General features: G+C 37.5%; 1 protein-coding gene across 2 annotated transcripts in view; it reads left to right on the top strand.

Moving 5' to 3' along the window:
* Positions 1–20,157, top strand: part of Ercc6l2 (ERCC excision repair 6 like 2) — a 94,346-nt gene that overhangs the window by 33,478 nt on the left and 40,711 nt on the right. The window contains exons 10-13 of one of the 2 annotated variants that reach the window (XM_032885275.1): positions 1,471–1,542; positions 2,219–2,364; positions 6,520–6,615; positions 17,735–17,834. In XM_032885275.1, coding sequence (XP_032741166.1) covers positions 1,471–1,542; positions 2,219–2,364; positions 6,520–6,615; positions 17,735–17,834 — 414 coding nt within the window. Of the gene's footprint in view, positions 1–1,470; positions 1,543–2,218; positions 2,369–6,519; positions 6,616–17,734; positions 17,835–20,157 lie in introns of those variants that run through there. The other variant, XM_032885276.1, reaches the window with a different exon arrangement.

Here is a 20,157-nt window from a genome sequence, read left to right as displayed (position 1 = left end):
AGTCCATCCGTGTGACCCTCTGGAGAAGGAAAAACTATGGAGACAGATCAGGGGTTCTGGGAGAAGAAAGGCACCTAGGTAAAGTGTCAGGGACTTGTAAGCAGTAACGTTTTTTATGATGCTTTGATGTGAAAACGTCATGATCCATTCATCAGAATTCAAAACTGTAAACAAAATGAGTGAACTCTACCACAAGCCAGACTCCTGTTAGCAGTAACAGCCCAGTGTTCCTAATCAGTTGTATGGATACCTCATAAATAGTAATGATAATCATATCTTAATAGCATTAGCTTTATATAAACATTAATAGGCGGCAATATGGGGATAGATAGCTCAGAAGTAGAGCGTTTGTCTGGCATGCACAGGCTAAGGATTAATGCCCACTATTGCAAAAAGAGAGATGAGGAGTGGTATGTGGGAGATTTCTATAATTATACTCAGTTCTGAAAACCTTAAAAAAAGTCTATCAATTAAAAGCATCAGTCATATATAATATAAAATTAAAATGCATGTCATGCATAAAATCTGGTACTCATTGAAAAATAAAACTAAATGCAAATAAAAGTTTATATGTTGTCCAGATATTAAAATATTTCCCCAGGCTGTGACATTTTTACTCACCATCTAAGTAGATTTTTAAAGAACTTCCAAAGCATGTTTTTTCAAAGATCGAGGATAAGACTCAAATTTGAAGGAAGTCCTTTCCAGGTAAACTATTAAGAGATTGTTGTATTGAGTATATTTTTTGCTTATATGTTTATTATCCAAGAAGTTGTTTCCTTCAAAACATTGTTTGTGTACCAAGTTCAGTAAAACTTGGTACAGAAAATTCCTCTCCCCTCTGTGGATTGCCTTTTCATGGTTTTCTGTCTTCCCAATGTGGGAATGTCTGCTTAAAAACAACAGCTTTTATTGTGTAGTCTTTGGACTGTTGCTTTCTCTCCAAAGAACTGAGTATGAGGGCAGTTTGAGGTCAAAATCATATCTGGAAGTCAGGGCTGTCTGTAAATAAACAAAGAGAAGAGAGTGAGAAGAGATCTGTGCCTCAGAGGTGAGCATCAGGTCTCTCAGAACCTGCAGAAAAGGAACTGTGAGCATTGCCTACTGTCTGTCTAGAAAGCCATTAACTTGCTACAAGGCAGGTTTTGCTAATTTAGTCTTAACATAACTGTGGGTGTAAAAGTGTATTCTGAAAATTAAATTAATCCATCATCTGAAGTGCTCCATTTTAGTAGAACCAGATGAGATGAACCAGGCTTTGGGAGCCTTACCTCCTTACTGACAAAAGGATGATGAATAGTATTTGGTGTGATAAGTAGTGTACTTGTTAATTTTGAATATATGAAGGGAGTTAGCAGAGACAGTTGCAGTTAGTGTTGTGTAGAACACTTTCAGGAAGTCTCCAGTGTTTTCTGAACATTTAATTTTGTAGTTGGTACTGGCCCACTGATACCCTGTGTTCCTTCCCAGGTCCTCGATCAGCTTCTGAATCATTTTAGGAAGCACAGAGATAAGGTTCTTCTCTTCTCCTTTTCCACCAAGGTGAGTTCCATCCACAGTGTTCTTGCTTAGTTCACCTGGGTCCCTAGGCACTAAGCACAGGGAAGTAGCAGATTACTGTCTCTTTCTCCTCATCCACAGAGCATATTGTGGTAAGGGAAGCAACTCAGACCTTTCTAGCGAGCACAGGCGCGAGCGCGCGCGCGCGCACACACACACACACACACACACACACACACACATATGTGAAATTAGACAGAGGTGCCACCATCCTATGAAACTCAAAGGTAAAGCTGTATTTTCTGTTGATGTTCTTTTGAGATATTTAGGATTTTTAGAGTTTAGAAAATGACATAAATTAAAAAATGGTCTAAATAAGTTATTTGACCAATGATTTTCTTTTTATCTGGTTTCAGTTTGTTGTTTTTAAAGAAACACTTGCTAAAAAGAAAAGATTGTCTGTTTTAGAATAACAGAAAGAAATACATGGGTTAAAAGGGAGGGAAAGTATTTATTTTTCGGTTCTGGCAATAGAGGCTAGGCCTGGCACATACCAGGGAATCAGTCTCCCACAGATGACACCAGGACTCCATATCTATCGCTTATTACATAGAAGAAAGAAATGGTGATCCCAATGGTCAGTGCTCGCTAACCATCACCTCAGTGATTGGACAGAACTTGTGACCAGAGACTGTGCGTCTGCCTTTCTTCTCTACAGCTGTTGGATGTGCTGCAGCAGTACTGTATGGCTTCAGGTCTTGATTACCGGCGACTCGATGGAAGCACAAAGTCTGAGGAAAGACTCAAGATTGTGAAAGAGTTTAACAGTTCACAAGATGTGAACATTTGTCTTGTCTCCACAATGTAAGAAAAGAAAAGACAACGTGATGGCTCAATTTCCGACTGGCTGTTTTCTAAACTATTTTGAGGTTGATTTTCAACGAAGCGGCTAATGTTGCTTCGTTTTCTTTGATTGTAAAGAAGCAGTAAAAACACTGCTGTCAGTTATAAACAGAACAGCAATCTTTTATTTCCCCATCATTCTGACATCTCCTTATAAAGACAGGCTGAAAAGATAAGATTCAGAGCAGCAATGTAGACTCCCAGGAGCCTTGGGTAGTGTGAGGTTCTCCCATCAGAAAGTTGGACACAGTTCTCACTCAGGTCTCACCACTGCTTCCTCCTCTGCTTGTCCCAACTGGAGCTGCTGCTGGATTTTATAAGGAATAACTTTGTTCCAGCACCTACTTAATGAATCTCTAATTAGAATGGCTTAAAGAAAATGCGCTCTTTGAGAAAGATTTCAGTCGGTAGAAACAACCTAAGGAAGATACCTGGGTCATAATAATTATTTATTTTTGGCACTACGTGTGAGAATTTTATAAATTTGCTATTACTGTTTTCAAACAGAGAACCCGAGAACTTTAGAAATAAACTGCAAAGTGCAAAAGTAGAGTTCAAACTGAGTGCAGGGGTGAGGAGTGACGCTGCCCTGGTGTGACTGCCATGGACTGTTCTATTGAGTCCCTGCAGCTGAGTAAAGGGCAGAAGCTCTGAGCTCTCATTGCTGGGGATGAAATCCAGCATGTCCTCACCCGAGTCCTTACATACAAAGCACTGAGTGACATACGTATGGTGGTCTTCAGTTAAGCTCTACAACTAAACCTTCTTAACGTAAGACGTGTAAACACTGGACGGAGGTCCCAGCACTGCAGAGCCCATCATGACTGCCTCAGGCCCAGCTGAAAACAGCCAGCAGCTCTAGTCTCACTGTTTGAAAAAGTTCTATGTGCCCAACACGTTCCTAACATTGAAAGAAAATCTTTCATTTTTAAAAATCCTATTAGATCTTTACAAACCCACCTTATTGTCTTATTTGCATGTTGTCTTCTGTAATTTCTAGACCTTTACCTCTTTAGTAATTTTAGTCATGTTTAAAAGTTTTTTGAAATTATGTATGTATGTATATATGTGTGTTTATTCATTGTTGTAGAAAGCTTTTGCCATGGTACATATGTGAAGGTAAAGAACACCTTTGTAGACTTAGTCCTCTCCTACTTCTATGTGAGGTTAGGGCAGTGGTTCTCAACCTTCCTAATGCTACAACCCTTTAATACAGTTCCTCATATTGTAGTGATCCCCAACCATAAAATTGTTTTTGTTGCTACTTCCTAACTGTAATTTTGGTACTTTCATGAATTGCAGTGTAAATATCTGTCTTCTCCATTGTTCTTAAGTGATCCCTGTGAAAGGATCATTTGACCCTCAAAGGGGTCTCGAACCACAGGTTGAGAACCACAGGATGAGGGCATCAGACTCAGGTTCCGAGGCTTATGTAGCAAGTGCCTTTACCTGCTGAGCCATTTTGCTGTTCCTAATTTTGTTTTTAAAGGTATACATTACCATACCCAGCCCCTGAAGCTTTTTTATTAGAGGTAACTTACTTCGTTCAGTTTTGTGCTTGGGGATACGAAGCATCTGGCTCTTGCTTTTGGTGCATGGTTTCTGAGTACATTTTATAGTTTTTATTTTGTTTTCCTGGTGGAAATGCTTCAGAGAGCAGTGGTTCTCCATTCATGAGGTTTCCCTGTGCCTTTTGTTAACTGTCTTTCCCACGAGAAAAGGAAGGTTTTCTGTGTGGTTAAATTCACAAAGTAATTCTTGGTGTAGCCATTACATAAAGAGCTGTATCCACTGTGGCTTTGACCTTTGTCTCCTGCCTGCAACTGTTAACTGCTGTCTTTTACTTTGTTGGGAACTACTACTGTTTTTAAGTTCTGAATGCTAACTAGATTAGTAGTAATTAGGTTAGCACTGGAAATTTGGAAAACAAAATCTGGCACTTGCATTGTGATTTTCTGAGCATTGTTAAATGTTGGATTAAATAGAACTAAGCTAGATTCTCTGTTACCTTTCAGCCAGTTCTAATATAGTCAAACCACAGCCACACAGCTCTCTGTTCTAATATTCGGTCCATTGTTTCATGTTTGCACAGTTGAGTTCAGTTTATCTCTAAATCTTTGGCCCCATATTTCCCTCTATCAATTTTTCCCCTTTGTGTTTTCTCTTCCATTGAGTCCACTGCATTCTCAAGATTTTTTTTTTTTTTTTTTGCTGCCAACCTTTGATCTCATTGTTTCTGATTAAGCTAATTCTTTTCTAGGCCTAGTAACACTGCTGTTTTCAGCCTTCTTCACTGCCTTATTGTAGTGGAACCTTTAGCCATATCCTATGTCATTTTAATTCTTAATTTACTGTGGTCTTACAAAGTTTTCTCAAATAACTTTGTAAGCCAAGGAGTGCAAAAAATAACTGTCTAACCCGGCCCCCACCGCCCCTGATATATACTTTGGCATACCCCCCCCCTTCCCTTTTGAATTCATACTTTGGCAAACTCTAGAAATCTAGATCGGAAATAATTTCCTTTCAGGCCTTTGAAGGCCTCTCTTTCAGCATTATTGTTTAGTATTTAGTGTCACTAAATACCACTTTGATTCTTGGTCCCCTTTGGGTCTGATAAGAATTTTTCTTCCTCTGCAATCTACTGAAACTTAACAGTGATGTTTGAATCTTACCTTGGGTGATAATCATTTGTTGCACCACGGCCTGAAAACATGTCTCCATTTGGGGGAAATGATTTTTATACTTCCTTTCTTTCTGCTTTCTGTGTGGTTACTTTGGGATTTGACCTAGACAGTTCTCTCTTGATCTTTTTTATGGGTAATTTTCCCCTTATTTTCCACTTTCTCTGGTCGCTGTTTTGTTTTAGACCAGTGGGTCTCACTTTCCTAATACTATGACCTGTTGATACAGTTCCTCATATTGTGGTGAACCTCAACCATAATATCATTTTTCTTATTAATTTTGCTATTATTATAAATTGTAATATAAATATTTGATATAGAGGATACCTGATACACGACCTCCTTTGGGGTCACAGCCCACAGGTTAAAAAATGCTGTTTTAGACAATGCACGCATTGCAGCTGGCATTGAGCTTGCTGTCCTCTTGCTTTCTCAGTTTTGCACACAGCCTTTTAAAAATATGTATTTGAATTATTTGTAATTATGTGTGTGTGCGAGTGTATGTATGGGTCCATAAATGCAGATACCCTTGGAGGTCAGAGGCCTGAGATCCCCTGTAGTTAGACATACAAGATTGTGAGGTCTCTGTATGAGTGCTGCTGACTTGGTCATCAGCCAGAATGGTGCATGTTCTCAACCGTTGAGCCATCTCTCCCACTTCTGCTCAAATGTTTTCTTTCTATCATCCTCCTTCCTGGCTACCATGAGATGGGCAGCTTTCTCCTGCCACAACCATCTTGCTCTGATGTTTCTGCTTTGTCTCAGACCTCAAAGAAATAGAATAACACAGACATGCTTGCCCCCAAAATCTCCAAAACTGTAAACCAAAATAAACCCTTTGTGCTTAAGTGGTCTACATAGTGAGTTTCAGGTCAGCAGAGCTACACAGTGAGATCTGTATCAGAGAAAAAATTACCAAATGAATCTAGAGGATTAAAGATATGAAAATATCTAGCATGACTCCTTCGTGAAGAGGATCCATTTGGCACATGTTTTAAGGAAGAGGACTATTACCAATTTTTGTCTTGAGTATCAGTGTGTGAATGGTCTGAGTGTAGGATGATATTCCCGACAGAGTGGGAAACTGGTGAACGAAAGGCTTAAGAGACAGAATTAGGAAAACAAAAGAAAAACTCTTCCCCAGATTCAGTTTTGCTGTTCCTTTCATTTAATGTCACACATCAAAATTAGCCAGACCCAAAGTCTGTAAAATTTAGTGAACTGCTAGACAGTTAGAACAGGCACTCGGAACAGAAGCTATGGAGGTTTACATTAAATTTTATACTTCATCATTGAACATATTTTATGCACTTACTCACCATCAAACCCAAATATCCATGACAGGCTTGGAACTAGAAGAATAACTGACTCCTGCTTCTGCCTGCTGGGTGTGTACCACCATCCCTCACAACAGTTTATGCTGTTTTCTTTCCAGGGCTGGTGGACTAGGTCTCAATTTCATTGGTGCCAACGTTGTTATATTATTTGATCCAACTTGGAATCCAGCCAATGATCTTCAAGCTATTGACAGGTATGATACTGACAAAATGTAAATGACCTGTGAATTCTTATAATCTAAAACCCAGCCTTGAACTTCATAGACTGTTTATAGGGTTAGTTAGAAAAGGTGGGTACTAGTGAGAATTTATATTAAAAATGACCCTAAACTTCTTAGCCGTTGTTTCCTATCTCCAAATCTTACCAATGTGACATAAGACCATAATAAAAAAATCAAGTAGAATAGTTTGTTATTAGTAATTCAGAAATTTTGAGAAACTCCTGAGAGACTCACTAGAGAAAAGCCAAATTCAGAGTATGCAGAACAGAACAGAAACTGAAAGTTGACAGTTGCTGACATGAATTGACAACTTGTGGGGTGTGGGGGAGATGAGGTTGTTACTCCTGGGAAACAGAGTAGTGGGAGACTGAGGTAGATTCCTCTCTACATTCCATACCTACACAAGGTGTGTCTAGAGTAGGCTCCCTAACCGCCTCATCAGTTAAGGAGGACCTAGGCTAGTAAAGCCCCTGGTTTATTAGACTCAGCAGAGCCAATCAAGTAATCCTAGGTTTCCGTAGACCACAATATGGAAAGTAATTGAATAAACCTGTGTCCTACATTGGGATCCAGGCCATCATTCTCATGTAACCCATGTATATTTTGATTTTAATTACAAAAAAGAAAGTAAGAATTATGAAACACTTTCACAAAAATAGCAGAATAAAAGAGCCATGAGGAAAAGCAGACATTGAAGGGACCAAAATGAGAAAAGACAAATATAATATAATATAATATAATATAATATAATATAACAAAGAAATGTATATATAGTTAGCAAAAATGATCTCAGAAATTAAAGCCTTGCTGAGATAAAACTCATGAGCAGATCTGAATAATGAAGTAGAGAGTGATATGGTAAGAAGGATGCATGTAAGGGTTGGGGATTTAGCTCAGTGGTAGAGCGCTTGCCTAGTAAGCGCAAGGCCCTGGGTTCGGTCCCCAGCTCCGAAAAAAAGAAAAAAAGAAAAAAAAAAAAAGAAGGATGCATGTGTAATATGTAAGACAATGTGCAATCAAATAGATGTAGAATATGAAGAAAAGAGAAAGGAAAGAAAAACACCCCCCCCCAAAATCATTTGTTTGTTCAGAAATAAAAATGAAAGAAGGGGAGAGAATTAACAATGTATCTTAAGAACATGGTTAATTTTGAAGAGCTGCCAAATAGTAAAAATAATGGCCAATTATTTTGGGAGATGGAATGTTTATCTTTATTATATTTTCAATTGTGAAAATAAAGAAGACTGAAATACCCCAGAGTGAGAAATAAGAGGATTTATAAAAACAAATTCCCCCACTCCAAATCAAGTAAGCAATAAATGGGAATCAGGCTCATTTCTGCTGGTCATACTTCTCAACTCTGTGGCTACAGTTAGGACCTCATGAGAAAGAAAACTGGGACTTGTGATTATGATCAGTGACTGATACATTGTTATGTAAGGCAAGATTAAAAACAGTGTGATGCCTAAGAACTCAGGAGTGTGCTCAAGCCAACAGATCAGTGATGGTCAGAGAAGGATCCTATGTGTATAGTGAGGGCTAAAAATTATTGACTGTATAGCTAAGAGGCTTCCTGCAATTAACTATAAAGGAAAAATTCTCCCAAACATTGAAGGATGATATAAAAATATCAATAGTTAGGAATTGGAGCTCAACATAGTTCTAGTGAAGCATCAAGATTGTGCTGGAAGAAGGAACTATTAGAATTTTTCTTTCCTTTCAGGAAACAATATCATGATCATGTTTCAAAATTTGTAACAGTGCTATTTTTAAATGCTAGAAAAAAATTAAGGAGCAAAACCTGTAAAAATGAGGCACAGTGATCACTTGGTCCTTTGAATATACAGTGACCAGTTCTACCTGGTCTCCACACGTCCTGCTTCTACAGATGGAGTAAGGCTTTTCAGCAGTGGTTTTCAACATGTGGGTCTTTCACAGTTTACCTAAGATTGTTGGTAAAACACATATTTGTGTTAGGATTCATAAGAGCAGTAAAATTATAGTTATAAAATAGCAAAAAAAGAATGTTTTGATTGGGGGCACCACAATATGAGGAACTGTATTAAAGGGTCGCAGTGTTAGGAAAGTTGAGAGCCACTGCTCTGTGGTTTCATTATTTTATTTCATATGTATGTGTATACTTATGTACATGTGACTGTGCATGTGCATTTCAGTAGGTTAGAACTCTCTAAGAAGAAAAAGCAGAACAGTGATAAAATGGAAAAGTTAGATTCAAACATAGACTTACGAAATGTGTAAAATAAGAAAGATGGGGCTGGAGAGATGGCTCAGCGGTTAAGGGCATTGACTGCTCTTCCAGAGGTCCTGAGTTCAATTCCCAGCAACCACATGGTGGCTCACAACCATCTGTAGTGGGATCTGATGCTCTCTTCTGGTGTGTCCGAAGACAGCTACAATGTACTTATATATATATAATAAATAAAATCTTTTAAAAAAAGAAAAGAAAAGAAAGATGCAGAAGACTGAAAATAAAAGCTATGAATTATGAGAGTCCAGAGAGGGCTGAAGCATTACTAAGGGCATTTACTACTATTGCAGAAGACTCAGATTCTCTTCCCAGAACCCATATTGGGCAGCTCATGGCCTTCAGTATATCTGGCATCTGAGGCATTGCACTTCTGTGCTCAGATTCATGCATGCAGATTCATACACAGAAACATAAACATATATACATGATTTAAAATATGCAAGGTACCACCAGAAAGATAGTAATCAAACTTAATGAAGAATGGCAATATTAGTATTAAGTAAATTCTTAGTAGAATTTAACCAAAACATTGTAAAGCAAAGAAGGTATGATGCATGAGAATGGTGTAACAGTTGCTTCAACATCCAAGCCCAGAATCTTATAAGTAAGGAGAAAGAGAGCAAAGAAGAAAGGAGAACAGAGAATGAAAATGCAGTGGCAAGAACATGGAAGAATCCAGAGAGGAGAGGAGAACATAGAAAAGGAAGGAGGACATAGGAGAACAACATGGAGAAAAGAAGAGAAGAGACAAAGAAGAGGGAAGAGAACATGGAGAAAAGAAGCAAAGGGAAAGGTGGAGCAGAGAGAACCCTGGGCGGGCTCACTCCTGTTAAGAACTCATGTTGCTCTTTCCAAATACAGCAGCTAGGTATAGGAAAAGACAAATGGTAAGAATTACAGCTTAATGTTATAACTTGGTAACAAAATACTCAGTATTTTTACACACAGCACATTTAAAAAATGGCCATGCATTTCAACTGAAATCACAAAGGCATGGTCTATGGATCTAAAAGATAAAAGCCCTAGAAAATAAGAAGCATGCAGCCAATGTAATTTAACTACATCAAAATGCTGAGATATATATTAAAAACTGATACTGCTATAGAAGTTTGTGAACACAGATGGCACAAGTGCTTGCTCCTCTCTGTTGTGTTAGTGAAGCCAAAGGTCTCAAGCAACCAGGCGAACTCCCCAACGAAGGTTACACTGGAATTTTTATGCTCGTACTCATCCTTGTGAATCTCCTACCTCTTCCCTCCCTGCATACATAGTATAGTACAACAAAGAAAGGCAAGGCCTTGGTCCCTCGTGAGTCTGAAAAGGACAGTCCACAACTCTGTGAACCTTCCAACCTGTCTGGGCTTCCTGAAGGATTGGTAGAAGGCTGGCAGAAGCTGTGAAGGACAGCAGTGGGTCCAGTAGTACATGGAAGCCACTGTGAACTTAACAGCATTGGATACTTATTTCCCAGTTCTTGGCATGGCAGGACTATGCACATGCTAGGCGGGTGCTCTACCACTGAGCTTCATCCCAACCCCTGTAGTTGTTTTTAAATTCTGTGCAAGTATTTGGAAGTATTGGGAGTATTTTATGTTGTTCTAAAGTTATAACAGGAAAATATGGTCTTTTCAGAGTCTCATAAACTGCCCTTAAAAGATAGATAGCATACATACAAGACAGACATTAAAATAACCATCTAAAAATTGGAAGAACACACAGAGGAAGAACTAAAGAATACTTGAAAAATACTGGTGGACAAATGAGAGTATCAACAGAAATAAAATTTATGAGAACAAAAATAGAAATATTCTGGATCTGCCATTCAGTTCTGGAATTCTAAAATGCACTATATTTATCATTGACTTAGAGAGAAGAAAAAGAATCTGTGAACTTCAACTTATCAAGCCTAAAGAGAAATCTTTTAAAAGAAGAAAAAAATAAATTTCACCAAAAAAAGACATTTTCCTATATTATTCTTCGCTTTTTTCTTTCTTCTTGCCAAATAGACCATTGTGTACATTATGAAATTTTCAGCAGAGAAAAAATGACATAATTATTGAAAAGCTTCCTGAGTTTGAAGGAAAGCCCAAGAAAGAAGAACTTCCATGCTGAGTTAATTCCATAGAGATCCACACCAAGACCTTTTCAGGGTGTCAGCAGATAAAAACAAAAGAGAAAGGCCTGAAGTGGCAGGATTAAGCTGCATGTTGTGTGGAACTGATCTCTAAAAGGCTTAGCTGCAATTAGCCTAGCTAAACCTAGAGATCAGAAAGCAGTGTGCTAATGTGTTTAAAAATATATATATATATATATATATATATACATATATATATTACTACTCCAATGTATATTCTAATATATCATATATATTTATATAATTATTGGACATACTAATATCCAATATATTACTAATTTGAATATATATTTAATAATATATAATAATACATGTATCAACTTGTCAGCTGAGAAACAATTAAAAAGAAGGATATATAAGTTTAGAATTTATTTTTGAACAAGGTAGTCACTCACAAATAAAGGAGAACTTAGGTCATTCTCACACAAACAAAAGGTGAACAAGTTGATGACCACTAGTGTTTCCTGTAAAAAACTGCTGAAGGAAAAACTTAAGTTGAAATGAAAAGACAGCAGACCGTAACTCAAAGCCTTATGAAAATAGAACTCACCAGTATAGGCAAATACAAACATAATAGAATTGTAACTTTTGTTTTCAACAGAAATCTAAAGGAAAATGCATAACATGTTTATAAATCTATCTGTGCATTTATAATATATAAGAATGTAATTTGTAACACATATATACACATGCATATTTATTTTGTATATATGTAAACAACCGAGGAAAGAGTTTATAATGTGTCACTAAAAAAAAAAAATCAACTAAAAACACAAAGGAAAATCAGTAATGGCAGAAGTGTAACAGTTAAAAACAGCAGAGATGGCTACTCATAGAGGTGCCCATCCTTCATCTCAGCACCTGGTAGGCTGAGGCAGGCATGTTTTTGTGCATTTGAGGCCAGCCTGGTCTACATAGGTGAAGAACATCTAGGGAGAAACCCTACCTCAAGAAACAAATGAACCAGCTAAAGCGAGACCTCCTTTGTTTTCTTGTTTGAACATAGATGGATTAAACTCCAGATCAAAAGACATAAATCTAAGAACGAATTAAAAAGGAGTGTCTGACTACCTGATATCTATAAAAATCTCAGTATAAATTTAAGGATATGTGTAAGTTGGAAGTGATGAGATGGAAAAAGATACTCCATGAAGTAAAAGAGCAGAGGTATTGTGTCACCGGAAGGCACAGTTGATTTTTAAGTCAAAACCTGTTATAAGAGTAAAAGGGGGACATTATATAACGATTTTTTCTAAGTCACTGTAACAACATTATAACAGTTACAAACAAAAGTATACAAACATTGAAGCTCTAGACACCCTGAAGCAAACTGACAGAATTAAAGGGGAAACTGACAGCTCTGCAGCAGTAGTGGTAGACTGTCCTACCTCAGAGTCAGTCATGGATGGATGGTACAAGTCACAGCAAATGGGACCGAAGCAGCATCTCAGACTAGATTAACAGATGCTCTGTTCCAACAGAGCATCAGCAAATCGTGCTTTCCTCCAGTACACATGAAGTGTTCTCTAGAGTAGCATTCACATATTAATCAGCAAAAAGCCTTAATATACTTAAAAATAAATGTTCAGTATTTTATTTTTATTTGCAGTAGATAGATACTAGAAGTTAGCAGCAGAAGGAAAAACTCAAAAATTCACAAATATCTGTGAATAAAACAGTGTGCTCACAAATATCTATAAATAAAACATCAAACTCAAACCCAGCTGGTAAGAAAAGAAACAGCAAAGGAAACTTGAACTGTCTTAGAAACATGTCATTTGAAAACTTACGTGATATAGTAGAAATAAGAAGGAAATTTATAGCTGTAAATCCTTACCAAGAAGCTTTTAGATCCATGATCATACTTGCAAGAAGGGGAAAAAAAACAAACAAATTAATCCCCAAGTTAGAAAAACAAGGGAGGAAAATAACATAGTTTAGAAAAGAAAGAAAAAATAGCTAAAAAACATCTTTTTTAAGAAACATGGGATTCTGTCTTTGAAAATATTGAAAAATTGACAAACTTTTGTCTAGATTGACTCATAGAGACAAGGCTCAAATAACAGAAATCATAAAAAAGGGCATTACTGCCTAACTTGCAGAAATCTGATTATCAGAGTGCTGTGAACAAGTTTATACCAACACGTTTAATGGCCTAGGAATAATGGACAATTTCCTAGACATACACAGCTGGCAAGCTATGATATATCTGTATGTAAAGAGATGAACTCACAGTCACAACCCATCAAAGAGAAGCCAGAAACTGGATGGTATGTTATTGTTAGTCCTACAAATAATTAACACTGCTACAAAATTCTCCAAAACATTGATGCTGAAGAATCACTTCATTTTATCTTGTGAGACCTGCATTATGTAACCTAATGCCAATAACTCACTCTACAAGAGAATGACAAACCAGTATCCTTGTGCATAGTAATACAGAAGACTTCAAGTGTCTAATTAAGTGTTCACGCAAAACTAAGAAGCACGTTGAACAGATGATATAGAGGATTATTTTTGGTGTGCAAGGATGGTCAAATACTACACAAAAATCACTGTAATGTACCACACTGATAAATGAGGAAAGAAAGTACTTATTTATCTCAATTGATACAGCAAAGGGCAAATTTAACAGTCTCTAATATTTAGAAAGCACAACAAAATAAGAATGGAAGAAAGTTTATCTTTACATGAAAACCATTTATAAAAAATATATAACATTTATAAAACATTTTAAAAACTAATGCCACAGTCATTGGTGAAGAGCTGAATGGTTTTTTCTAGATTATCAGCAACAAGGAAAGTCTACATTTTTCTCCCTAAAAAACAGTCACATGCTGTATGTTTTCACCATTCCTCTGTATGTTTTCACCATTCCTCTGTATGTTTTCACTATCCCTCTGTATGTTTTCACCATTCCTCTGTATGTTTTCACTATCCCTCTGTATGTTTTCACCATTCCTCTGTATGTTTTCACTATCCCTCTGTATGTTTTCACTATCCCTCTATGTTTTCACTATCCCACTGAATGGTCTCACTATCCCACTGAATGGTTTCACTGTCCTACTGTATGTTTTCACCATTCCTCTGTATGTTTTCACTATGCCACTGTATGGTCTCACTATCCCACTGAATGGTTTCACTATCCCACTCTGTGGTTTCATTATTCCTCCTATATGTTTTCACTATTCCAGTGCATGGTTTCACTATTCTGTTGCTGTAAAATTAAATAAAATGCTGTCTTTTACCCCCACTTTAGGTCCGGCACCGTAGTGCCCCAAGATATCTGGTAGACATCTTTATCTCAGTCAGCAAAGCCTCTCACCCGCTCTGCTCCATCCCATATCACACTGCCGATGGCTTCTCTCTGAGCCTGGCAACAATCTCTCTACCCGTCTAGTTCCCAAGGCAGGTTGCCACCATGCCAGACATACAAATGTCTCCAGCCACCACATACTCTCTTGAGTTCAATTAAATCGCCACATGAAAGAACATACAACACAATAACCTCTGATCAATTGATAAGATATAATTGCCCACCTAAACATACATATTCATAACAACCTGTAAATACACAGAGTGAAATCTTAACATCAGCTTCCATGTTCTCTCCACTGCTTCCTCTCCCTCTTGTTCCCGTCTCTTCTCTAAAACTTTTCTCCCACCCATCTTTCCTTCTCATCCAGTGATAGGCCTCGTTCTATCTTGTACCGCCTTCACCTGTGTAATGACATCATCCTACACTATTCCTCCTATATGGTTTCACTCTTCCTCTGTATGGTTTCACTATTCCTCCTATATGGTTTCACTCTTCCTCCTATATGGTTTCACTATTCCTCCTATATGGTTTCACTCTTCCTCCTATATGGTTTCACTATCCCTCTCTATGGTTTCACTATTCCTCCTATATGGTTTCACTATCCCTCTGTATGGTTTCATTATTCCTCCTATATGGTTTCACTATTCCTCTGTATGTTTTCACTATTCCACTGTATGGTTTCACTATTCTTCCTGTATGATTTCACTATTACACTCTATGGTTTCACTATCCCACTGTATGGTTTCACTATTGTTCCTATATAGTTTCACTATTCCTCTATATGGTTTCACTATTCCTCCTGTATGGTTTCACTGTTACACTCTATAGTTTCACTATTCTACTGTATGTTTTTACTGCCATCCTACAGACAATGGTTGTATCAGTAGAGAAAGTGGCATGGTAGTGGGAGGGAAACACCGTAGTTTGTAAGGTGCTTAGGGCATGACTTTGATCCCTCAACCAGTGTAAAACAATAAACAAAACACAACACTGGGCATTGCCTGTAATCTCAGTACTGGGAACATGGAAACAGGTAGATACATGCCGTGGAACTTGCTGGCTAGGCAGCCCAGCCAAATTAGCAGAACAGGCCAGCAAAAGATTGTCTCTAAAAAAAGACGGTGTCTAGGGAATGCCAGCAGATGTTCTCACCTCCACACATATTCTTACATGTATGCATACCAAGTAAAATGGTGGCTCCTGGGTACTGCTGGGCAGGGAATGGGAATTGCTGTTTGGTCAGTAAAGAATTTAGTTTGAAATGAGGAAGGTCTGTATATCATATTGGCTCCAAAGCACTGAGTCTACTTTCTGTGTTTAAGCTATAAACTCAAAATGATTAAGTTAATGTTGTATTTTATCATTTTGAAAATAAAATTAAAAGATATGTTTTGTTAGAAATAAATACTAGTGAAATCACTGGATCACTTAGTTCTCACATTAATTTATATTTTAATTTTTTCTTTTGAAAGCAAAGAAGTTTGGAAGAAATTACTATTATTAACATGACATAAAAACAAATCATTAATTGAAAATAATACAATACCATTTTTGAAAATGGGAAATGCACAGAAGAGTCTAAGAGCCTAAGGTAGCTGGTGTGTTAGCACACATTTTTACTTTCAGCACTCTGGAGGTAGAAGCCACCCTGTCTATGCAGTAAGGTCCAAGCCAGCCAGAACTACATTGGGAGAACCTGTCTTTTTATTTTTATTTTTTTAAGGCAAAAAACTTACTAACCAATAATAATATTTTCTTTCAGTATTGAACATTTTACATAAAACACTGTGCAGATGCATTTTGAAGGATGGGAGACAATAATTGCACTTATGTTTATTATGAGCCTCCATGAATTCTCCCATTTAACTTGATGCCAGTGCCTGTCCTGTCTTACTTTGCAGGAAGCTGAGGCAAAGTGACCTTAGTTACTTCCTCAGGTTCATAGAATGATAGTTTCAGGTTCTGATTCCATGCAGTCAAATAAAATCCAGAGAGAAACAGAAACCTCCCTCTTTTCCTTCCTCCCTTATTCCTCCCCTCCTCCTCCTCTTACTCCTCCCCCCGTCTTGGAACATTTGGTGTGATTTACTACTTTCTATTTGTGTGTTTGTTTTTATGTACATGTGTGGTATGAGTACTTGTTCTTCTTGAGACAGGATATCACTGGCCTGATCTTGCCAAAGCAGCTATGCTTGCTGTCCTCCTGTCTCCACCTACCCAGTGATAGAATCACATGAACTTGCTACCACACCTGCTTTTTATGTAGGGGCTGGGATCAAATTCAGGTCCTCATGTTTGCATGGCAAGTACTTTACTGACTTATCTCCTCAGCTCCTAATTCTGTATTTTTTCATGTATATCACTACAGCCTATTATCCCGCTCCCCCTCAAAGCAGAGTGTGTTCCCCTCCCAGACCATCTCCTTCTACTGAGTCTATAGGAGAACAGAGAGAAGTCAAGATATTTACCTGTGTATTGTAAAGCAGCCCCTTTATATATTTATCTCTACAGCATAGAAGAACCATCACTTGCAAGTCCCTGTTTGGTGAACCAAGAACCTGATGAATGAAGTGTAGGTACAAAATAACATGCATTCAAGTTTCTCCTGTGGAGATTAAAGGATAAGCATTCTAACACAAAACACTGGACTACACGCACACACATGCACACACACACACACACACACACACACACACACACACACACAGTATTTTCTTGGATCTTTTCTGATTTCTTTTTTACAACCCTTCTATTCCCTTCTCCAGAAACAAGGTGTGCAGGACTCAAAAGTCTTCTCTATGAGAGATTACCAAATATTAGTTGAGTCTTGCCCCACTCTCCTGGAGAACTCTGCAGGTGTTTGTTTAGGGATGTGACTTCAGAGCATCCAATAAAGCCTGTTTGAGAAGTCATAAGGAGCAGACCCATAGGTAACCACTCTGGCAAGTCAGCATAGAATGTTAACTAGTGTCATGGTCTGTAATACAACCTGGGGAATTAGGCAGCTGAGTGATTCACTGAGACCCAGGAGATGGGCGTCAGCTCTTACATCTGCATATCATAGACTTTTCAATTAATTATTTTTAACAAGATTGACTTTTAGTTTGGTGTTTGGGGGGATACTTTTTTAATCTCTTTATTTTTAGCTCATCTTATTAATAATTGGCATATTATAATTGGCACATATTATGGTAAACTTAGTGTTTACAGTTGCTAAATTTTAATGATTGTGTACACCTGTGAAACCATTGCCACAATTAAGATAATGAATGTATCCTCTTCTGCCGCAGGTTTCCTTACATTGTTTGTAGTTTGTTCCTCCTGCCCCCTCACAGTCTGTTTTAGTTGACTTACTGTTTTTAATTTTCAGAGCCTATAGGATTGGGCAGTGTAGAGATGTTAAAGTGTTTAGGCTCATATCCTTGGGGACTGTGGAGGAGATCATGTACTTACGACAGGTCTACAAGCAGGTAAGAATATACCTCATTCTATGTAAGAGATTGACATCTATGTACGTTTAGAAATTAAGAAGAAATTTATATAAAGAAGTTTTAAATTTTACCCTAGATTTACTAATATTATCAAATAAACTCTTAAATATACTTCTATGATATAGAGTAATTGTTAAGTTTATTAGATTTTACTCCTAAAAGCTTCTTAAAGCAGTATTTCTTTTTTAGAAAATTTATTTTTCTTATTTCATGTGCATTGGTGTTTTGCCTGTCTGCATGTGTGTTTGTTTAAGGGTGTTGGACCCCTTGGACCTGGAGTTACAAACAGTTATGAACTGCCATGTGGTTGCTGGAAATTGAGCCGATAACCTCTGGAAGAGCAGCCAGTGCTCTTAACTGATGAGCCATCTCTCCAGCCCCTAAAACAATATTTCTTAGACTTTAATGTGCATTTAAATCACCTGGGATTTTGTTGATGTACATATTCTGCATTTTTTAGCTAGCTCCCAGGAATGACAGTTGTTAGTCCATTGATCACAATTTAAATAATGAGGCACTCATCCTCAAATGGTGAACCAAGGTGTGGTATGTGTCCCATAAGTGAGTTTCAGGTGCACCAAGGCATTGATCTCATAGCTCATGGCAGCTACCTTACAGCCTTAACAAACCTCCTGTTTTCACTTCAGGCTGTTGTTCATGTGTCACCCTCTTCTGTATGTACCTAGGCATGACAAAGATTGAGGAGCGCTGCCTTAGAGATGAGATAGATACACCACAGGAAAACTGACTGTGGAGATGCCCAATAAATGAGATTGTGCAGCTTCAGCTGTAGCTGCTGCAGCTTGGTGCCCTGCGTGCTCATCTGAAATCTCATTGGCTCTTTAATAATGTGTAGGATATTAATTTATGTTCCTTTTATACCTATAAATAAACATTTATTCATTTAGAACTGCTCATTTAGAAGCTCTGGACCGAGGTTCAAGTTTAATTGCAAGTATTAAATTTGAATTGCTCCCTGTATATTTGGCTGGCATCTATTTAAGAACAAACATCTGTCACATGTGGTGGTAGTTGCTAAAAATGATCCAATCTTAAAACTCATGCTAACTTCTTCATTCTAAAAATAGGATTTGCACAGCAGTTTGTTTATTTTCTTAAATCATTTAGGTCTGAAGGAAACAATTTGGTTTCTGGTCTTTGATACGACAACTACTTGAGAGAATTTCTATTCTAGCTTAACCACTCGTGAAAAACATGACGCTGTTTCTTAGGACCTGTTGTTTTGTGTACTCTCGTAGAGAAGTCCTCATTACTGTTTCCTTAATCATGAAAATGTTTTTTCAACATATCATTACTTTTACCTAAAATGGCTTATTATGTATGTATAACAATATATAACGACATTTTCAGGAGACAGTGTAATTTAGTATTTAGAACTTTATACGATATATACAAAGATAAGGTAGTGATCATATAAGGAAAAGGTATAACACATGGTTTGGAGATAGCCTGGAATTTGAAACAAGGATGCATACCAACATACATGTATTGAGCCTCATGTTCTTTGGGGAAAAGAATAAAAAGTAAGAAAAATAAAACAACTATAAATGTGTTAAAACACAGAAAGTTTCTCAAGGGTCCAGAAATTATTTTGGGAACCCTTAAAGACAGAAAAGTAAGAAACCCAGAGAGACTCAGCCAGGGGAGACTACCAGAAAATCAGACACAATTTGCACATTCTCACTGCAGTGTCAACCACTAACACAAACAAGGACTACTGATTATTTGGAGTATCAAGTGATATACTTGATAGATGCCTTAGCATGTACTCTGCTCAGCTGTGCACAGTGCAGTCAACAGTTGTCTGTCTGTTCTGAAGTGAAAGCAACAAATAGAAACCAGAAAGACAACTCACAATTTTTGCTAGTATGCACAAGAAAGTCACTCTCACTGCCCAGAAGTATATAACAAGCCGTTTTAGGTAACAGTACTTAGATTGGTAAAAGGCCTTGGATTTGAATGTGCTTTGCTCATATGCACTGACTCAGACAGTCTGTGGTTTAAAATAGCTTTTTCCTAGCACCTATGCTCCTTCATTTGGAGCAGCACCATATGCAATCAAGTTTGCCATTTTGAAATTGTCTCATATACCTGGATTACCTAGGTATACACATACACAACATTTTATGTAGAAAAGAATTTGCAGAAAGACAGCTCACAGAACTACAGATTGCCCAGATTTTCTGCTTGGTAACATTTTCCATGTTTGCCTTCTCCTTCCTGAAGCTATTGCTTTTCTTCTTTTTTCTGGGCCATTTGAACTCATGTGTCACAGACTTTC

This window comes from Rattus rattus, chromosome 14 (assembly GCF_011064425.1).
Source record: "Rattus rattus isolate New Zealand chromosome 14, Rrattus_CSIRO_v1, whole genome shotgun sequence".
Taxonomy (NCBI): domain Eukaryota; kingdom Metazoa; phylum Chordata; class Mammalia; order Rodentia; family Muridae; genus Rattus; species Rattus rattus.
Note: the sequence above shows the minus strand (reverse complement) of the source record. Positions and strands in the feature narration are given on the sequence as shown.